This window comes from Scyliorhinus torazame, chromosome 19 (assembly GCF_047496885.1).
Source record: "Scyliorhinus torazame isolate Kashiwa2021f chromosome 19, sScyTor2.1, whole genome shotgun sequence".
Taxonomy (NCBI): Eukaryota; Metazoa; Chordata; class Chondrichthyes; order Carcharhiniformes; family Scyliorhinidae; genus Scyliorhinus; species Scyliorhinus torazame.
Genome location: NC_092725.1, coordinates 139,950,751 through 139,971,269, shown reverse-complemented (window position 1 = coordinate 139,971,269; position 20,519 = coordinate 139,950,751). Strand labels below are relative to the sequence as shown.

Genomic DNA, 20,519 nt, shown 5'->3' with positions numbered 1-20,519 from the left:
GTTTATAAAAAAAAGATTTGAAAATTCTCTTCTGTCCGTTTTCAAGTCCTTCCCTGGCCTCCTCGCTCCTCCCTGTTTCTGTGATCTGCTTTAACCTGGAGCCCCTGGAATTCTCCGTGTCTCTGACCTGTTGAGCATTTCCAATTTTGATTGCTTCTCCATGTCTGGCCATGCTCTCGGCTGCCCAGGCCCTGGGCTCCAGAACTTCCTGCCAAGATTTTCCATCTCTCTTTCCTCCTTCAAGATGCTCCCTTAAAACCCACTTCTTCGATCAAGCATTTGGCCCAGTCGCCCCTTGTGTTACTTGATGTCAAGGTATAAAGCAACTTGGGACTTTTTATTAGGTTACAGGTGCTCTATCAATGCAAGTTGTGTTTGTTAAGGGGTGGCCAAGGCAGAGCTCATTAGGGTCAAACCGATGGGGGTGAAAATCACAACACGGTTGCCACGAAAGTCCGATGCTCAGTGAGTTTCAGATCAGAGCCAATCTATTTCCATGTAAGTGTAGATCCACTCACAAACCGTCCGTAACCTAATAGAAATTGGCAGTATTGTTCATAGGGGTCACAGCGCATACTGTGTTGGAAATTAAACATCACACTGGTACAGCAGTGATGTTATTCTGAGGAGTTTAGAATGATTAGTGTCGTAGTGGCACATTGGAACAGAGTACAGGAACCTTGCCCACATTCGATAAATTCGAATTTACAGTGCAGACTCGATGGGCCGAATGGCCTCCTTCTGCACTGTAAATTCTATGATTAATCTAGGACAAAGGTTCGGCAACATCGTGGGCCGAAGGGCCTGTTCTGTGCTGTATTTTTCTATGTTCTATGTTCTATTGTGGTATGTACCTGTCAGGCAGGGAGGAAGTGGTCGAGTGAGGGAATCGTGGTTTACTAAAGCAGTCAAAACACTTGTCAAGAGGAAGAAGGAGACTTATGTAAAGATGAGACATGAAGGTTCAGTTAGGGCGCTCGAGAGTTACAAGTTAGCTATGAAGGACCTAAAGAGAGAGCTAAGAAGAGCCAGGAGGGGACATGAGAACTCTTTGGCAGGTAGGATCAAGGATAACCCTAAAGCTTTCTACAGATATGTCAGGAATAAAAGAATGACTAGGGTAAGAGTAGGGCCAGTCAAGGTCAGTAGTGGGAAGTTGTGCTTGGAGTCCGAGGAGATAGGAGAGGTGCTAAATGAATATTTTTCGTCAGTATTCACACAGGAAAAAGACAATGTTGTCGAGGAGAATACTGAGATTCAGGCTACTAGACTAGAAGGGCTTGAGGTTCATAAGGAGGAGGTGTTAGCAATTCTGGAAAGTGTGAAAATAGATAAGTCACCTGGGCCGGATGGGATTTATCCTAGGATTCTCTGGGAAGCTAGGGAGGAGATTGCTGAGCCTTTGGCCTTGATCTTTAAGTCATCTTTGTCTACAGGAATAGTGCCAGAAGACTGGAGGATAGCAAATGTTGTCCCCTTGTTCAAGAAGGGGAGTAGAGATAACCCTGGTAACTATAGACCAGTGAGCCTTACTTCTGTTGTGGGAAAAATCTTGGAAAGGTTTATAAGAGATAGGATGTATAATCATCTGGAAAGGAATAATTTGATTAGAGATAGTCAACACGGTTTTGTGAAGGGTAGATCGTGCCTCACAAACCTTATTGAGTTCTTTGAGAAGGTGACAAAACAGGTGGATGAGGGTAAAGCAGTTGATGTGGTGTATATGGATTTCAGTAAAGCATTTGATAAGGTTCCCCACGGTAGGCTACTGCAGAAAATACGGAGGCATGGGATTCAGGGTGATTTAGAAGTTTGGATCAGAAATTGGCTAGCTGGAAGAAGACAAAAGGTGGTGGTTGATGGGAAATGTTCAAACTGGAGTCCAGTTACTAGTGGTGTACCACAAAGATCTGTTTTGGGGCCACTGCTGTTTGTCATTTTTATAAATGACCTGGAGGATGGGTGAGTAAATTTGCGGATGACACTAAAGTCGGTGGAGTTGTGGACAGTGCGGAAGGATGTTACAAGTTACAGAGGGGCATAGATAAGCTGCAGCGCTGGGCTGAGAGGTGGCAAATGGAGTTTAATGCAGAAAAGTGTGAGGTGATTCATTTTGGAAGGAATAACAGGAAGACTGAGTACTGGGCTAATGGTAAGATTCTTGGCAGTGTGGATGAGCAGAGAGATCTCGGTGTCCATGTAAATAGATCCCTGAAAGTTGCCACCCAGGTTAAGAGGGTTTTAATTACATAGCTGCCCTCCTGATTCCCTGTTACTCCGTAAGCAGAGAACATTCTAGCATTGTTCCTATGATAGTATACTCATTACTATTTTATTTCAAAATTATCCCGACTTAAGCATTAGCAGATAATGTCCCATTATCACTGTGAGGTGACTATGGTGTTCAAATTCTGCTCAATTAAAAACAACCACCCATTGACAATCACTCTTAGGGGCTGGTTTAGCACAGGGCTAAATCGCTGGCATTGAAAGCAGACCAAGGCAGGCCAGCAGCACAGTTCAATTCCCGTACCAGCCTCCCTGAACAGGCGCCAGAATGTGGCGACTAGGGGCTTTTCACAGTAACTTCATTTGAAGCCTACTTGTGACAATAGGCGATTTTCATTTTTAATTTCATGCCAATTTAGCATGAGGTTCTCCTGCCTAATTATAATAATAATCTTTATTAGTGTCACAAGTAGGCTTACACTGCAATGAAGTTACTGTGAAAATCCCCTCGTCGCCACATTCCGGCGCCTGTTCGGGTACACGGAAGGAGAATTCAGAATGTCCAAATTATCTAACAGCACATCTATCCCCAACTAGTAACAACTTCAGTTTACAGAATTGGTTGTATAGGACCCCGCAGTGCTATACAAAGGGGGGAATACGTGACAAACCTCTTGAGGAGCATGGAGCCTCTGAGGTCTATTTCCAGTGACAGAAACGTGGGGAAAACGGGATCGATGGCGAAATGGATTAGTTGAGGGTTGAGGGGGGGTTGGCAATGAAGGTATTTGAGAAGTTGAGGCATAGCGAAGGGTTTTCCAGCTGGTGGAGATAAATTGGTTGATTAGTCAGGAAACGCTTCACCCAGGTGGAAAACAATGACAGCAGAGTGAGGTTTTGCTTTGGGCTACACGGAGCACACCAGTCTGTATCGCCAGATAGGGTTTGAATGGCGGGTGAGAATGGCTGCGGGAGTTGGAGCGACAGGTTCATTGTTGCTGGCAAGAACTCACAGAGTCGGACTGCAGGCTGCGAAGCGACGCTTAATTTGGATTGCACTTCAGGCAGGCAGTCTGGTGGTTTCACAAGAACGCTGGAGCGGGTGCTGGTGGTAAAGATGCTGAGCTGAACCTCATTGGCACACATGCAGAAGTTTGACTATACTGGGAAAGGGGAAACAAATGATTGTATAGTACGCGTGCCTGAAACAGCTTTCATGCCTGTTGCCGATGGAAACCAGCAGTATAGTGCTTATTTGAGGTCCTCACAGCAAAATTGTTTTGCTGTGAGGCAGCTAGTGTCAGAGGTGGGTGGGTTGGGGGGTGTAGCTCAGGAAAACTGGACTAATAGTTTTGAAATTTGCTCGTATGAAACATTCCTCCAATCTCACATTCCCCGATCTGTCTGACCTCCGATACCCCAGACCCTCTTGGCCTAGTTTTTGATCTCCTCCCCGGTCCCTTAAACTCCCCCACTCCTGGTTCTCGCCTGCAGAAAAGCTGCTGCAATGCTGACAACCTTTGCGTGATCTTGGTTTCCTCTGGCCGTGTGGGCCTCACTGGCTCCATTTGGAATGAAGCCCAAAGATCTCACCATTCAGGCGCAGAGATTAGACTCTGTTCCCTCCCTTCTCCACCCACATCCGAGAGTGGGCAGGTCACATTTCTACCTCACAGTCCTGAGTGTTGGAGGGTGGAGAGAGGGTTGAGGGAAAGCAAGAGGCAAGAGGACAGAGAACGCAACTATGGCAGAGTGGACGGCCAGTGTTGACCTTTGGAATTGGGCTGAAAAGGAAGGGCAATTTATCAAATGGTTTCATACGTGTGTCATGTTTTTATTATGTTATTTCCATTGTCATGCAGGCAGGCAAAGGGATCCTGCGCACGATGAGGGCCACAAACGACGCGGTGGCTGATTTGATCCCTGTTGATGTTGTGGTTAATCTCACACTCGCTGCAGGCTGGTACACAGCTACCCACAGGTGAGAGATCTGTGTGCTCCACACCGTGTCTTGTACTCACCACATGGATTTCCCTCGGACTACCAGTACCTTTTTGGATATGATTTTCCCAGTGTCAATTGCCCCATCAACTGTTCCATTTCAGACAAAAGAATAAAGGCAAGAATTGCTTTTGCTTCATTGAGTTTGAACAACCTCGGCCCTCCCTGGTTTTATGTCCACCGGAAGAAGCGACCCTTTCGCTTGCAAACACCGACATCAGCTTGGCAGTCTCCACTTAGGAACGCTGATCCCAATTTAGTAAAGAGAAGTAGAAATGGGGGATGCTAATCGGAGGTTGCCATTTTTGAAAGTCTGCCGAGAGAATTGCCGTTTGTCCTAAAATTGTAAATGCTTTAACAGAACCATTTTAGTTTAAAACTATTGACATATAGCACATCTTCCCCACCTGCCTGCTATTTTCAATTAAATTCAGTTCAGCTACGTAGGCAAACTGCCCACTATTTTTTATGATGTGGAGATGCCGGCGTTGGACTGGGGTGAGCACAGTACGAAGTCTTACAACACCAGGTTAAAGTCCAACAGGTTTGTTTCGATATCACTAGCTTTCGGAGCGCTGCTCCTTCCTCAGGTGAATGAAGAGGTATGTTCCAGAAACATATATATAGACAGATTCAAAGATGCCAGACAATGCTTGGAATGCGAGCATTAGCAGGTGATTAAATCTTTACAGATCCAGAGAAGGGGTGAACCCCAGGTTAAAGGTGTGAATTGTGTCAAGCCAGGACAGTTGGTAGGATTTCGCAGGCTAGATGGTGGGGGATGAATGTAATGCGACATGAATCCCAGGTCCCGGTTGAGGCCGCACTCATGTGTGCGGAACTTGGCTATAAGCTTCTGCTCGGCGATTCTGCATTACCGCGTGTCCTGAAGGCCGCCTTGGAGAACGCTTACCCGGAGATCAGAGGCTGAATGCCCTTGACTGCTGAAGTGTTCCCCGACTGGAAGGGAACATTCCTGCCTGGTGATTGTCACGCGATGTCCGTTCATTCGTTGTCGCAGCGTCTGCAAGGTCTCGCCAATGTACCACGCTTTGGGACATCCTTTCCTGCAGCGTTTGATGTAGACAACGTTGGCCGAGTCGCACGAGTATGTACCGCGTACCTGGTGGGTGGTGTTCTCACGTGTAATGGTGGTACCCATGTTGATGATCTGGCACGTCTTGCAGAGATTGCCATGGCAGGGTTGTGTGGTGTCGTGGTCACTGTTCTGAAGACTGGGTAGTTTGCTGCAAACAATGGTTTGTTTGAGGTTGCGCGGTTGTTTGAAGGCAAGTAGTGGGGGTGTGGGGATGACCTTGGCAAGATGTTCGTCTTCATCGATGACGTGTTGAAGGCTGTGAAGAAGATGTCGTAGTTTCTCCGCTCCGGGAAAGTACTGGACGACGAAGGGTATTCTGTCGGTTGTGTCCCATGTTTGTCTTCTGAGGAGGTCGGTGCGGTTTTTTGCTGTGTCGCGTTGGAACTGTCGATCGATGAGTCGAGTGCCATATCCCGTTCGTACGAGGGCATCTTTCAACGTCTGTAGATGTCCGTTACGCTCCTCCTCGTCTGAGCAGATCCTGTGTATACGGAGCGCTTGTCCATAGGGGATGGCTTCTTTAATGTGTTTAGGGTGGAAGCTGGAGAGGTGGAGCATCGTGAGGTTATCCGTGGGTTTGCGGTAAAGCGAAGTGCTGAGGTGGCCGTCCTTGATCGAAACAAACCTGTTGGACTTTAACCTGGTGTTGTAAGACTTCTTACTATTTTTTAATTGGTTCCTCAAACTCTACAACTATACACGTGGAGGAAGAATGTAAATTTATTCCGGAATTTCAGTCATCAGATGTTGTCCCACAGAGGCCATTGTTGGGTCAGCTGGGCGATCCCGTGCACTGTTCCACCTGTAGAGTCAGTGTCAAGTACTCCAATTCAGCGGAAGTGGGGTTAGTGGACAAGGGAGATGATTGGGCCTGGAGGTGGGGTGAACACGGGGGAGGGGGGGGGAAAGGGTGGCAGAATGAGGGGAAGGCAAATGGGAAAGGGTGAATCACAGGAAACGTCTGTGGTTCATCCAAAGCCAAGACAAAGACCAGGGAAAGGATGTTGACCAGACTAACAGGAAATCAGTGAACACGTGGACCGGGAATGGGACGTGGGAGGAGAGCCGTAGAATTAGCATCTTGGGAACAGAGGTTGCCAATTCAGTCTATTGAACCCAGTTAGATCTCAGTTGATCAAAGCAAGTTACTGCGGATGCTGGAATCTGAAACAAAAACAGAAAATGGTGAAGTATCTCAGCGGGCCTGGCAGCATCGGTGCAGAGAGGCCGGAGCTAATGGGTGCGATTCCACTGAAATATTTCAAAGTGTTGTTTTGGCACATCCGTCTCAAGTGTTGTTCAAGTTAGACAAAATGATCCTTCACTCTCACTGACCACATGTCCATCTCTCGCAGGATCTCCACCTGATGGGGCCGGGGCCAACCGGGGTCCCCTCCCCAGCACCTCCCCCCCCCCCCCCCCCCCCCTGTCCACCACCCAAGAGACCACCTCAGAGGAGGCCTCCGAGGAGACCGCCATCACAGCTGTCACCCCCACCTTCCTCCAGCGCAGAGACACACACCTCGCTGGGCGATATTAGTGGACAGGCTACTGGGGCGCAATCTGGTGAGCACCGCACAGTCGCCGATACACATCAGGTGGAGGCAGGGATAGCCGAGGGGTGTCAGCAGTCGGAGACTCAGCTGGGTCCCAGACAGCTGCCGAGCCTCTGGACAAGTTCACCCAGAGTTGATGCAGGTGATTGGCCAGAGCCGTGACATTCAGGAGGGGGTGCCAACGACAATCCAGTGACTGTATAGCCGACTGAAGAAATCCCAAAGGCTGCAGGAGACGGTGCCGGCCGGCACTGCGTGGCACCGAGGACAACACTGCTAGGGTGGCAACCGCAGTGGAACACCTGGACCAAGATGTCTGCCTCTTGACTGGTGGCGTCCAACGTCCAAGGCATGGCTCAGTCTATGACGATGAGAGCTTCAATATCATGTCCCAGTCACTAAGGGACATGTCCCAGACACAGGTGGACATTGCTGAGACACTGCAGAGCATGGCCCAGTCACTGAGGGCCATCGCTGAGGGCGTCAACACCGTGGTGCAGACAATGGAAAGCCTCATCCAGGACTGGCAGCACAGATGACTCGGACCTCACTCCAGCTGCCCCTCCATCCCATGGAGTCCTCCAGGGCCCTACGGGCGCTGTCCAGGAGGAGGAGGAGCCTCCACCTTTGATGTGCATCCTGGGGACACATAGAGATGTAGCAGTAGACCTCGAAAGATCAGGAAGAGAGAGGAGCACTGAGTGAACACTGGGGGTGCACTGGGGGACACGGGGGGGCACTATCTGTAGTTCGGGGAATGGAAATCTGTCTCAGTGAAATGTTCACTATTAAAACATGTTTCACCTGATACATGTGAAGCCTCTGTCACGTTAATCTTCACAGTGGCCTGCCTGTACCACCACCGCCTGTTGCCCTCCCCTCTCCCCCTCCCCCGGGTACAGTGGTCCTAGATCAAAAGCCCCCGAAGCAGACCCCGTTCAGAGGATGGGTGTGAGGCGGGTGTCAGCAGGGAGACATGGGACAGACTTTGGCAGAAACTGAGGAGCAGCACAGCTTTGCTCCCAGCGAGTGATCGTCACTCTCCTGCCTTGTACACTGACCCGCTGACAGTGTTGGCACAGGGCATCACCCTGCAGTGATGTTACACAGGCCCTGGGAAGTGGGAACAGGGTGTCGGGGGGGTACAGTGTGATGGTGGGAGGAAAGGGGGCGATTGTGAGGGAGAGAGGGACGAAAATGGGGAGAGGGGGAGTGGGAGGAAAAAAAGGGGAGTGTTGAGCTGACCGACAGCCTTGTCCTCGGAGAATCTGGAGACAATGAGGGCCTCCCTCCTCCTCACATATCAGCCCCTTGCCGCAGCCTATCCTCCATCCTCCGGCTCCTCATCATGCTCGTCCTCCAGCCCCTGCTGGTCCACCTCCTCCTCCTCAGACGAGGCCACATGTCCCCCCTTCTCCTACTGCTCATCGTCCCCCTCCAATATGTCACCCCACTGCTGTGCCAGGTTGTGGAGGGCACAGCAGACCACCACAAAGCAGAAGACCCTCTGGGAGTGTACCGCAGTGCATGATCCGAGCAGTCAAGGAATCGGAACCGCATTTTAAGCAGTCCGATGCGCCGCTCAGTGGCAGCTTGGGGGGGCAAGGGGGCCTCGAGTCGCCTCCTCGGTCTCTGGCCTTCGCACTGGCGTCCAGCCATGGCCTCAGCGGGTATCCGTTATTCTCCACAAGCCCACCCGTCATCCTGGGCAGCCCTCGTAGGCGCCAGGCATCTCCGAGTGCCCAGGATGTAGCTGCCATGCACGCTCCCAGGGTGGCGGGCACACACCAGCATGAACTTGAGTTGATTGTCACACACAATCGGAACATTCAGGGAGTGGAACCCCTTCTTGTTAACATAGGGCACTGCCTCGGTGCTGGCAGGTCAACTTGCGTGCCATCGATTAACCCTTGGAGCTGGGGCACCCTGGCGATGGCAGAAGGTCCTGCATTTTGGTGGGCCTGGTCCAGCTGGAAGGTGATATAGTTGGATGTCCGGGCACACAGAGCATCCGTCACCTCCCGGAGGCACCTGTGGACTGTAGATTGTGAAATGCCACAGGTATCCCTGCTCGAGCCCTGGAATGACCCAGTGGCATAGACGTTCAGGGCTGCAGTGACCTACACGGCCACCGGGAGCAGGTGTCCTCCTCCTTGGAATATAGTGTTCAATTCTGGTTGGCACACTACCAGAAGGTAGTGGAGGCTTTGGAGAGGGTACAGAGAGATTTACCAGGATGTTGCCTGGTATGGAGGGCATTAGCTATGAGGAGCGGTTGGATAAACTCGGTTTGTTCTCACTGGAACGACGGAGGTTGTGGGGTGACCAGATTGAGGTCTACAAGATTATTCGGTGCATGGACAGAGTGGATAGTCAGAAGCTTGTTACCAGGTGGAAGAGTCAAGTACTGGGGGACATAGGTTTGGGGTATGAGATTTAGAGGAGATGTGCAAGGGAATGTTTTTACACAGAGGGTAGTGTGTGCCTGGAACTCGCTGCTGGAGGAGGTGTTGGAACAGGTTTGATCGCAACGTTTAAGGGGCCTCTTGGCAAATACACGAAAAGGATGCGTATCGAGTGACATGGACCCAGGAAGTACAGAAGGTTTTAGGTTAGATGGGCAGCATGGTCAGCACAGGCTTGGAGGGCCGAAGGGCCTGTTCCTGTGCTGTACGTTTCTTTGTTCCGCCACAGGGTGCCCTGTCCGCGATGACGTGGTACAGGTGCTGCTCTGTCTCTGCTGAGACGCAGTCTTCTGCGGCACACGCTGCCCATCAGCTCATGGAAGGACCAACGACGCCTGTACACCTTGGGCCGTCGCTGGCCTCCCCTTCTGGGTCCCTCCTCAGCCTAATGGGCGGCCAGGTCCTCAGGGTGTGCGGAGACCCCCTGCACATGGGGTGCCGGCTCCAGCCTGTGTTGGCATTGCTGCGGTCCCCGGCGTCAGCCCGCCTCAGCTGCCACCAGCACAGCGGGATTGATTCCAGCAGGTAATATATTGTCTGTAAGAGATTGGAGAAGTAGAGAGACCGACAATCAATTGGGGCTTCCATCCCGGGACCCTCAAATCCCCCAAGCCTCTCCCACCTGACGTGTCCCGCCTTGTCTCAGAGTGCCATCCGGCGAGTCAGTGTGCTGGAGAACCTCACTCTGCCCACTCACCCCTGGCCACAGCATGGGCTTCGAGACCCCAGACCCCTGCCGGGAACATTAGGGAGACCGTGCTCAGGGGCCCTTCCCTGATCCACACACTTACCCTGTGGTCGTGAGAAGATCCACAGTGCTGAAGCTCTGCTGTTTAGTGTTTGATTGTGGCAGCTGCCTGCACGGTACTGATGCTCCTCGAGTTCAGGCACACTGTTCAGGCTTCAAAGTTTGCTGGACATGCAGAGCACTAATCATTCTCTGAGACATGGCATGTACACCATCAAGGAGGCACTTGAGAGTTGAGGAGTGTGAATTGCTATCACAATGAACAAGGCTCATTCCTCTTTTGAAATAGCCTTCAGCTGTGAAGCTAGAGGCTGCTCACAGTCAAAGGCAGTGAAATTGACTTTCAGGAGAGAAGCCACAGCAGGGCTCTGTTCTAACAGTGTTTGGTGGGTCAGACAGGCTGCAGAATGGCTCTGCCCTGGAAGAGTTTGGCAGGACAGACAGGCCGCAGAATGGCTCTGACCTGGAAGAGTTTGATGGGACAGACAGGCTGCAGACTGGCTCTGACCTGGAAGAGTTTGATGGGACAGACAGGCTGCAGAATGGCTCTGACCTGGAAGAGTTTGATGGGACAGATAGGCTGCAGCTCTGGTTGCCCCTGTTGTGGGCCTCCACAATATTTAAAGATGGCCTGAAGGCCTCACAGATGCAAAGCCCCTCATTGCCCAACACAGGGGCCCTTAAGCTGCATGCCGGAAGGTGGAAATGGCCACTCGCCTCCTCGGCTCCCCTCAGCAGCCAGCTTCACGTTTTTGAAAAGGAGTACTAAACGACGCATGCGTGACTTCTCGCTGGGAAGTCGGATAATCCCGGGAGGCTGCTGCATTCGGCTTCAATCGCGCTAATGAGATCGAAATGAATACAAATGAGGGTTAATGATATTCTCCAGAACTCGCCATCGGTAACGGACCGGGTAAATGACAAAATCTTTCGCGCCCGGCACGAATCCCGATTATGGTCTTTCCCGCTATTCACCCAGCGCACCCCGATCCACGACGGGCGCAACACGGTGGCTGAACCATGCCCAGTGTTTCAAATCTGGATGACCCTGTCAAAGTGTCAGCCACTCTAGAACGTAAGTTCTGTTCCCTCTCCACAGAGGCTGTCAGGCCTGCTGAGGTCGTCCAGTATTTTCTGTGTAGATCACAGTTGACCTGAATGTCACCTCCATTGACCTGACTTTGTTCCATATCCCTTGGTGCCCTGAGCTAATTAAAACCTGTCAACTTCAATCTGGAAAACCCCAGCTGACCGAACATCCAAACCCTTGAGAGGCGAGATTTGGTGAACAGCTGAGGTCCCCGGTACAGATTCTGGGGCGGGGGTGGGGGGATAGTATTATTGCAAACCCTTATTCAGTCTGTCCACTACTCCCAAGCATGCCTCGTGGCAAGAGGTCACCTCCAATACGCCCTCATTTTGCTATTAATCTCTTGTGCGGAGATTGAGCAAGTGCTTTCTGATAGTCCACACGTGACTACATCCAGTTAACAATCCACAATAACAAAGAACAAACAAAGAACAAAGAAATGTACAGCACAGGAACAGGCCCTTCGGCCCTCCAAGCCCGTGCCGACCATACTGCCCGACTAAACTACAATCTTCTACACTTCCTGGGTCCGTATCCTTCTATTCCCATCCTATTCATATATTTGTCAAGATGCCCCTTAAATGTCCCTATCGTCCCTGCCTCCACTACCTCCTCCGGTAGTGAGTTCCAGGCACCCACTACCCTCTGCGTAAAAAACTTGCCTCGTACATCTACTCTAAACTTTGCCCCTCTCACCTTAAACCTATGCCCCCTAGTAATTGACCCCTGCTAACAATGCTAACAACCGCCTCAAAACGTGGACTAGACTAGTCAGGGATGACATCTCCTTCACGAATAAGGTGCAGTCAGACACAAAGATAAAATGGAGGGATTAGATCTTGGTTTTTAACGAGCAGGGTCTATCACAACGAGCCCTAAGGCCATAATGGGTATTGCAGAAATCCTGCAAACCACCTGAAAATTTTGGTAGCGTATTAATTTAATAAACAGACTTTGGGGAACAATACTGAAATGTTCTGATGTGATAAGGACTGTCGGAGGATATAAATAGCAAAGGTAAAAATATACCAGCTTTATTTATCTGTAGGAAATACACTATTGAAGTCAGCATTGGAAAAGGAAATTCAGCTTCAAAAGTGTAGATGTTGTAAGCAGATAAAAACATTTTTTGTTTTGTTTATTTCTCCTTGCCTTTGGTTACACTTACTGCTGCATTACTTGGATCAGTTGAGGTAGTGCACCCCATTTCAATGTTACTCAGTTAAGGAGTTGGGGAGAGTTACAGGACAAAGAGATCTTAGAGTGCAGGTTCTTAGGCTCCTTGAAGGTGGAGTCACAGGTGGACAGGGTGGTGAAGAAGGCATTCGGCATGCTAGGTTTTATTGGTCAGCATATTGAATACAGATAGGGCAGCACGGTGGCGCAGTGGTTTGCACTACTGCCTCATGACGCCGAGGTCCCAGGTACGATCCTGGCTCTGGGTCACTGTCCGTGTGGAGTTTGCACATTCGCCCCATGTCTGCCTTGAGTCTCACCCACCACAATCCAAAGATGTGCAGGGTAGGTGGATTGGCCACGCTAAATTGTCCCTTATTTGGAAAAAATGAGTTGGCTACTCTAAAAAAAAATTTTTTTTAAAGAATATTGAATACAGGAGTTGGGACGTTTTGATGAAGTTGTACAAGACATTGGCAAGGCCACACATGGAAAACTGTGTTCAGTTCTGGTTACCCTATTATAGGAAGGATATTATTAATCGAGAAAGAGTGCAGAAGAGATTTACGAGGATGCTACCAGGACTTGATGGTCTGAGTTATAAGGAGAGGCTGGATAGGCTGGGACTTTTTTCCCTGGAGCGTAGGAGGCTTAGGGGTGATCTTATAGAGGTTTATAAAATAGTGAGGAGCATCGATAAGGTAGATAGTCGACATCTTTTCCCAAAGGTAGAGGAGTCTAGAACTAGAGGGCAGAGGTTTAAGGTGCGAGGGGAGAGATACAAAAGAGACCAGAGGGGCAATTTCTTCACACAGAGGTGGTGAGTGTCTGGATCGGGCTGACAGAGGCAGTGGTAGAGGCGGGTGCAATTTTTTCCTTTGAAAAGCAGTTAGACAGTTACATGGGCAGGGTGGGTATAGAGGGATATGGGGCAACTGCGGGCAAGTGGGACTAGCTTAGTGATAGAAACTGGGCGGCATGGACCAGCTGGGCCGAAGGGCCTGTTTCCCTGCTGTAAACATCTATGACTACTTCAAAACTGCAGTGTTGAACCTCAGCAGGCATGAACACACCTCTGCCCTAATGGTCCAAAATTTAGATGATAAACTGTACCAGTTGCACCCGGCTTCCAAACGCACATTTTCCTGATGACTCTCTTGCTGTACCTTTTTTTGTTTTTGCAGACCAAAAGCTGCCCTTATTTACAATTGTACCACAGGAGGCGTCAATCCGTTTCACTGGGGGGAGATCGGTAAGATTGAGTTTGTAAATTAAAACGATATTGATGGTCTCCAAGGCAAACGGAGCCAGAAAATGCTGGACAATCTCAGCAGGTCTGACTGCGTCTGTGAAGAGAGAACGGAGCTCCGATTGCTTGTCATCCAGACTCGAAATGTTAGCTCCCTTTTCTCTCCACAGACGCTGTCAGACCTGCTGAGTTTGTCCAGCATTTTCCTTTTTTGTTTCAGATTCCAGCATCTGCAGAAATTTGCTTTTATCTTGATGGTTTAAATGATGGATTCATGAAAATAATTCTGTGTGCGGCACTATCTGCACTGTTTGTTGGCTTCTTGTATCAGTGGGGCCCTCCCAGTATTGTAACTTACCAGTGCTACTTAAATCTGGCTTGTACCTCTCCGGGGAAGGTGCATTGTGGCCGCTGAAGGTGGTGCTGAGATAGCCCAGAATGATGCTGTGCATCGCATAGCAATGGCTGATCACGGGTGTGCCGAGGTTTTCTGAGCCTGCAGTGGAGGCCTAGGTAGAGGAGGGATGCCCTGTAACCATTGGGATGGAGTGGGGGAGAAGGTTGGACAGGAGGCCCTCCAGACGCACTCAGAAGGCAATGTGAACAGGTAGCTGCAGAGGTGGGTACCAGGGGTTTGGCTCCGAGCCCCTGGATGCAGTTCTGCAAGAGGTTTAATCGCCACACGGGTTGGTCAGGGTCGGTGAAAGTGTCTTCAAATGCCACATCCCTCCAACTGCACCACCGGCCTCAAACCGTCGCTCAGCACACTCACTGCTCTCCTCACCTTTGCCAATCGGGAAACGTACCCAACATCCTTCACCTCAGCCTCGCAGTTAGCACTGCTACAGGCCTCACGTCTGCACGTCACAGCTTTCACACACTGCAATCCATTCAAGCATGGCAGTGATATCACCCAAACATAGAATCATAGAATTTACAGTGCCGAAGGAGGCCATTCGGCCCATCGAGTCTGCACCGGCCCTTGGAAAGAGCACCCTATCTAAGCCCACACCTCCACCCTATCCCCACACCTCCACCCTATCCCCGTAACCCCACCTACCCTTTGTTGGACACTAAGGGCAATTTATCATGGCCAATCCACCTAACCTGCACATCTTTGGACATGTGGGAGGAAACCGGAGCACCCGGAGGAAACCCACGCAGACACGGGGAGAAAGTGCAGACTCCGCACCGACAGTGACCCAAGCCGGGAATCGAACCTTGGGACCCTGGAGCTGTGAAGCAACTGTGCTAACCACTGTGCTGCCGTGCTGCCCTGTGCAAACATATTGCACAACACTTGTTGACTCTTGCAGAAGAAGGTAGAGTGTAACCAGAGGTGGCAGGTACATGTACCTACATGTTCCAGCCCCCATGCAGGAGACAGTGTTGGCCATGGACAGAGAGCATTGCTGAGACTGTGACCAAGGCAGGACTTAATATGTTGAAGATAATGGTACTCTCATTCCGAATCATCCTCTCGTTCCTACATTCTTTTCTTCACAGCGTTTTGCACTTCCTTTCCCCTCTCCACGCACACAGCTTTACCCTTGTGGCTTTTTCCTTTCAAAGCCTCAAGAAGGTGAACCAGGGCAGGCAGTGGAGGAGCCTGAGGAAACAGTGATAATTAAACACTCTTTCATTTGACTCCACACTTACAGCCATCACCTCAGATACTGACACTGTGTATATCTTAGAGGATATTTGCGAAGGGGGATTTGCATGTGGGGATAAGCCAGTGCAAGAAGCAAGAATAGCACCAACCTGTGCTCTGTGTCTGCGCAGAGGTTTGTAATGAGGGCTTTCATGGTGCCAAAAACTCCAGAGGTGAGGTGGGAGTGACTCCCCCAGCATCAAAGCAGCCTTACACCGAGTGACATCATGGAGCGCGAGCAAAACTGGAGCCTTTGGGAACCAGGGGGGGGGGAACTCTCCGCTGGTTGGAGTCGTACCCGGCACAAAGGAAGATGGTTGTGGTTGCTGGAGACCAATCATCTCAACTCCAGCATATCGCTGCAGGAGTTCCTGAGGGTCATGTCGTAGGCCGAGCCATCCAGCAGTGACCTGCCCTCTATCACCAGGTCAGAAGTGGGGATATTCAGTGATCGCACAATGCTGCCATCATTCGCACCATCTCACACACTGAAGCTATCCGTGCCCACAAACAGCAAGGGCTGACATTGTTCAGATTAGGCTGCTAAGTGCCAAGTAACTTCGACACCACGCAGGTGGCAGACAATTACCATCCCCAACAAAAGGGCATCTAACCATTCCCTCTTGATATTAAATGGCTTTACCATCATTTACTACCCCCACTATCAACAAAATAGAGGTCGCAATTAACCAGAAATTGAACTGGACCAGCAATATCATGAATGTGGCGACAAGGGCAGTTCAGAGGCTGGGAATTCTGCAGCAAGTAATTCACCTCCTAACTCCCCAAAAGCCTGTCCAACACCGTTCAAACTCAGTTCGAGAGACTGATGGACTCCAGTGACAGTCAAGAAGGTCTACACCATCCAGGACAAGGCAGCTCTCTTGATTGGTACCCCCCCACACCATCTTAGGCATTCCTTCCCTCCACCATCCTCTGCTATTCATATTGGGGCAGCACGGTAGCATTGTGGATAGCACAATTGCTTCACAGCTCCAGGGTCCCAGGTTCGATTCCGGCTTGGGTCACTGTCTGTGTGGGTTTTCTCCGGGTGCTCCGGTTTCCTCCCACAGTCCAAAGATGTGCAGGTTAGGTGGATTGGCCATGATAAATTGCGCTTAGTGTCCAAAATTGCCCTTAGTGTTGGGTGGGGTTACTGGGTTATAAGAACATAAGAACATAAGAACTAGGAGCAGGAGTAGGCCATCTGGCCCCTCGAGCCTGCTCCACCATTCAATGAGATCATGGAAGCAATTGAGCTGTGAAGCAATTGTGCTAACCACAACGCTACCGTGCTGCCTATAGGGAGGCAGTTCCAGGATTGTGACCCAGTGATATGTTTCTACGTCAGGGTGGTGAGTGGTTTGGAGGGGAACCTCCAGGTGATGGGGTTCCCATGCATTTGCTTCCCTTGTCCTCCTAGATTGTAGCGATTTGGGGTTTGGAAGGTGCTGCCTCAGGAGTCTCGGTGAATTCCTGAAGTGCATCTTGTAGACGGTACACACGGCTGCAGTTTGATGGAGCGAAATCCCTTTCAGTCCTAGTATAGGGCAGAGTTCTTGTGGGGCACTCACAAAAGAAATACATAATGTGGAGATGCCAGCGTTGGACTGGGGTGGGCACAGTAAGAAGTCTTACAACACCAGGTTAAAATCCAACAGGTTTGTTTCAAATCACTAGCTTTTGGAGCACTGCTCCTTCCTCAGGCTCCTTGCTCACCTGAGGAAGGAGCAGTGCTCCGAAAGCTAGTGATTTAAAAGAAATACATGCAGAAATACATGCTTCTCTCTGGCAAGAGGAAGTGAAATGAAGTGATCTCTCTGAGGAGAGGCCTTTAGTGACTTCCCTGAAACAACATAGAAATGCAAACTGGGGGATGTTGTTACTGCCTCCACCACCAATCTGGAAGGAGCTGGCCCTTCAAAGCTCATCGCCATGGTCACCTTCACAGTCACTAGGCAACGAACAAAAGGTGTAGGAGCAGGAGTAGACCACATGACATCCCCAGCCTGACCCACGCCATTCAATAGGAGCACAGCCGATTATCTCCTTTCCTCCAAGATCCTGATTTGCTTCACTCTCCTCCCGGTCTGCTTCACAGTGATTCTCACCTGCTTCAGTTTCCTCCTGGTCTGCTTCACGGTGATTCTGACCTGACTCACTCTTCTCCCGGTCTGCTTCACAGTGATTCTGACCGGCTTCACTCTCCTCCCTGTCTGCTTCACAGTGATCGTTGTCTGCTTCACTCTCCTCCCAGTCTGCTTCACAGTGATCGTTGTCTGCTTCACTCTCCTCCCGGTCTGCTTCACAGTGATCCTAATCTGCTTCACTCTCCTCCCGGTCTGCTTCACAGTGATCGTTGTCTGCTTCACACTGCTCCCGGTCTCTTCACAATGATCCTGATCTGCTTCACTCTCCTCCCGGTCTGCTTCACAGTGATTCTGATCTGCTTCACTCTCCTCCCAGTCTGCTTCACATTGATCGTTGTCTGCTTCACCATCCTCCCGGTCTGCTTCACAGTGATCGTGACTTTATTAGAACATAGAACATACCATGCAGAAGAGGCCATTCGGCCCATCGAGTCTGTACCGACCCACTTAAGCCCTCGGTTCCACCCTATCCCGTAACCCAATAACCCCTCCTAGCCTTCTTTGGTCACTAAGGGCAATTTATCATGGCCAATCCACCTAACCTGCACGTCTTTGGACTATGGGAGGAAATCGGAGCACCCGGAGAAAACTCACACAGACACGGGAGAATGTGCAGACTCCGCACAGACAGTGACCCAGCAGGGAATCGAACCTGGGACCCTGGTGCTGTGAAACCACAGTGCTAATCACTTGTGCTACCAACTACTTCACAGTGATTTCAGTCTGCTTCACAGTGATCCCGGTCTGCTTCACTCTCCTCCTGGTCTACTTCACAGTGATCCCGGCCTGCTTAACTCTCCTCCCAGTCTGCTTCACAGTGATTCTGGCCTGCTTCAGTCTCCTCCTGGCCTGTTTCATAGTGATCCCGGTCTGCTTCAAAGTGATCCCAGTCTGCTTCACAGTGACCCTGACCTGCTTGACACTCTTAACATCTCTTCACTTCTGAAATTTAAGACAAAGGGTAATTTTAAAGGAGGTTAATATAACAGAATGATATTATTTATCACATTTTCCATCAGTATTAATGCTGAACAGTAATTAAACCAGCAGTCAGCAGGCATCCAGCTTTACGAGGTAACGGTAAACATGGTGGAAAGTTTAATCATGTGTAGCAGACACCATAATGAGTTACAATATTTCCTTATTGTTAGAATTTGGCAGCAATTGAACCAGCAATATAATGCCAATTGCACAAGCAGTCTGACCCTTTAAGCTGTAAGTGTGCAATCCCTCAACAAGCTGCCACCAATATGGAAATATTTGAATTTGCCCAGGTTGAAGCAGCTCGATTGGGCAGTCAAAAATCTCGCCCTGCTTCCAACCACATCGGCACATGTAAACTCTGTGTCGGCAGCTGTACAAATATCACACCAAAAGCTGCCACATCAAGTCATTTGCTCTAATCGTCGTGTTTAGACAAAATCTTCAAAATAGCATTATTAATCATGAGTACATTTCGGAAACATTTTCTTGTTAATTTTTGCATGCGTTAAGTCAGGAAAAATTAGGAAAATACTTTAATCTTCAAGATCCCAGGAACACTCTTTCATCCATTTGGCGTTTTCCTTCCAGAATATAACTGACTGTCTTCTCAATACCGCCTCTCATTGTTTCATAAACAGGCCTCTGTGTCCTGGTTTGAACTATGTTTTCTAGCTGTTGGTAACCTCTGTGCAAATAAACACTTCCTTTCATCAGTCCAAAATGTCTCCTTTTTGTTCTATTACATGATCGTAATATATCGTTACTCTGCTTTACTTCCAGAATGGTCTGATGGTTGGATTTCAATCAAACTACCGATCTTCAATTTAAAGCAAACTATATTTAATGAATAACAAATATAAATACTAATGAGTTTGTTCAATCTACAGAACTGTAACTGATGATAAAGTAAATCTGAAGTAGTATTAACTGTGTTTAACTACACGTGCCAACTAAGCTATATCTCTCTCACTCTGCTGTATAGTCACTCCTGGTTTGAAGAGATAGAGGATCTTCCAGGTTCAGTTTATATACCTGAATCTAGTGCTGCCATCTAGTGGTTGTCTAACACGATGATGCAGTTGTTAACCCTTGATATACCATTAGATATACAGACCCTGCACCCTGTCCTGCCTGAATTGACGCTTCATGTCTACTTCCTCAATCGCTTTGCGCCTTACCAACCTTCACAGAATCCTCTCCGAAACCAATTCTATCTGAGAAATAAAAGCCCGAGCTTATTCATTCGTTCTTGTGGCTCATCCTCTGAGTGATCAACCTTGTTGCTCTCTCCTGCAGTGTCTCTTGCTTCTCACTGCTCTCTTTCTGTCGTGGTGAGCGGTCTGTATACAGCACTGCTCATTTCCTGATCCAAGTACTCTGGAGTAAAGCTGCGGGGGGTGGGGGGGGGGGGGGGGGTCATCTGATGCGCTGCGTAACGCGGGCTGAGGTACTTCTGGCACAAGGCCCCTGCTGTCGGAACCAAATGCGAGTTCTGAACCTACGTGGGTGGACAGCACAGCCTCTGGAGCGGCCTTCCCAGCAACCGGCAACGAAGGGGCCATCATCAGGCCGCCGCAATTTGCTTCAGGAGATTAGGCTGGCTCTCTATGCTGCTGACCAATCAGAGGGCCGGCTGCTCAGCAGTTTCATAAGACCATAAGACATAGGAGCAGAATTAGGCCAGTCGGCCCATCGAGTCTGCTTCACCATCCAATCATGGCTGATATTTTTCTCATCCCCATTCTCCTGCCTTCTCCCCATAACCCCTGATCCTCTTATTAATCAAGAACCTATCTATCTCTGTCTTAAAGCACTCAGTGATTTGGCCTCCACAGCCTTCTGCGGCAAAGAGTTCCACAGATCCACCACCCTCTGGCTGAAGAAATTCCACCTCATCTCAGTTTTAAAGGATCGTCCCTTTAGCCTGAGATGGTGTCCTCTGGTTCTAGTTCCTCCTACAAATGGAAACATCCTCTCCATATCCACTCTATCCAGGCCTCGCAGTATCCTGTACGTTTCAATAAGATCCTCCCTCATCCTTCAACGAGTACAGACTCAGAGTCCTCAACCGTTCCTTATACGACAAGCTCTTCATTCCAGGGGTCATTCTTGTGAACC

General features: G+C 49.6%; 1 protein-coding gene across 7 annotated transcripts in view; it reads left to right on the top strand.

Annotated features, from left to right (window-relative positions):
• The window catches only part of LOC140396559 (fatty acyl-CoA reductase 1), a 328,616-nt gene that overhangs the window by 272,536 nt on the left and 35,561 nt on the right, over nucleotides 1-20,519 (top strand). For all 7 annotated transcript variants that reach the window (XM_072485319.1, XM_072485324.1, XM_072485320.1 and 4 more), the window contains 2 exons: nucleotides 4,092-4,210; nucleotides 13,549-13,616. In XM_072485319.1, the coding sequence (XP_072341420.1) occupies nucleotides 4,092-4,210; nucleotides 13,549-13,616 (187 nt within the window). The remainder of the gene's footprint in view (nucleotides 1-4,091; nucleotides 4,211-13,548; nucleotides 13,617-20,519) is intronic.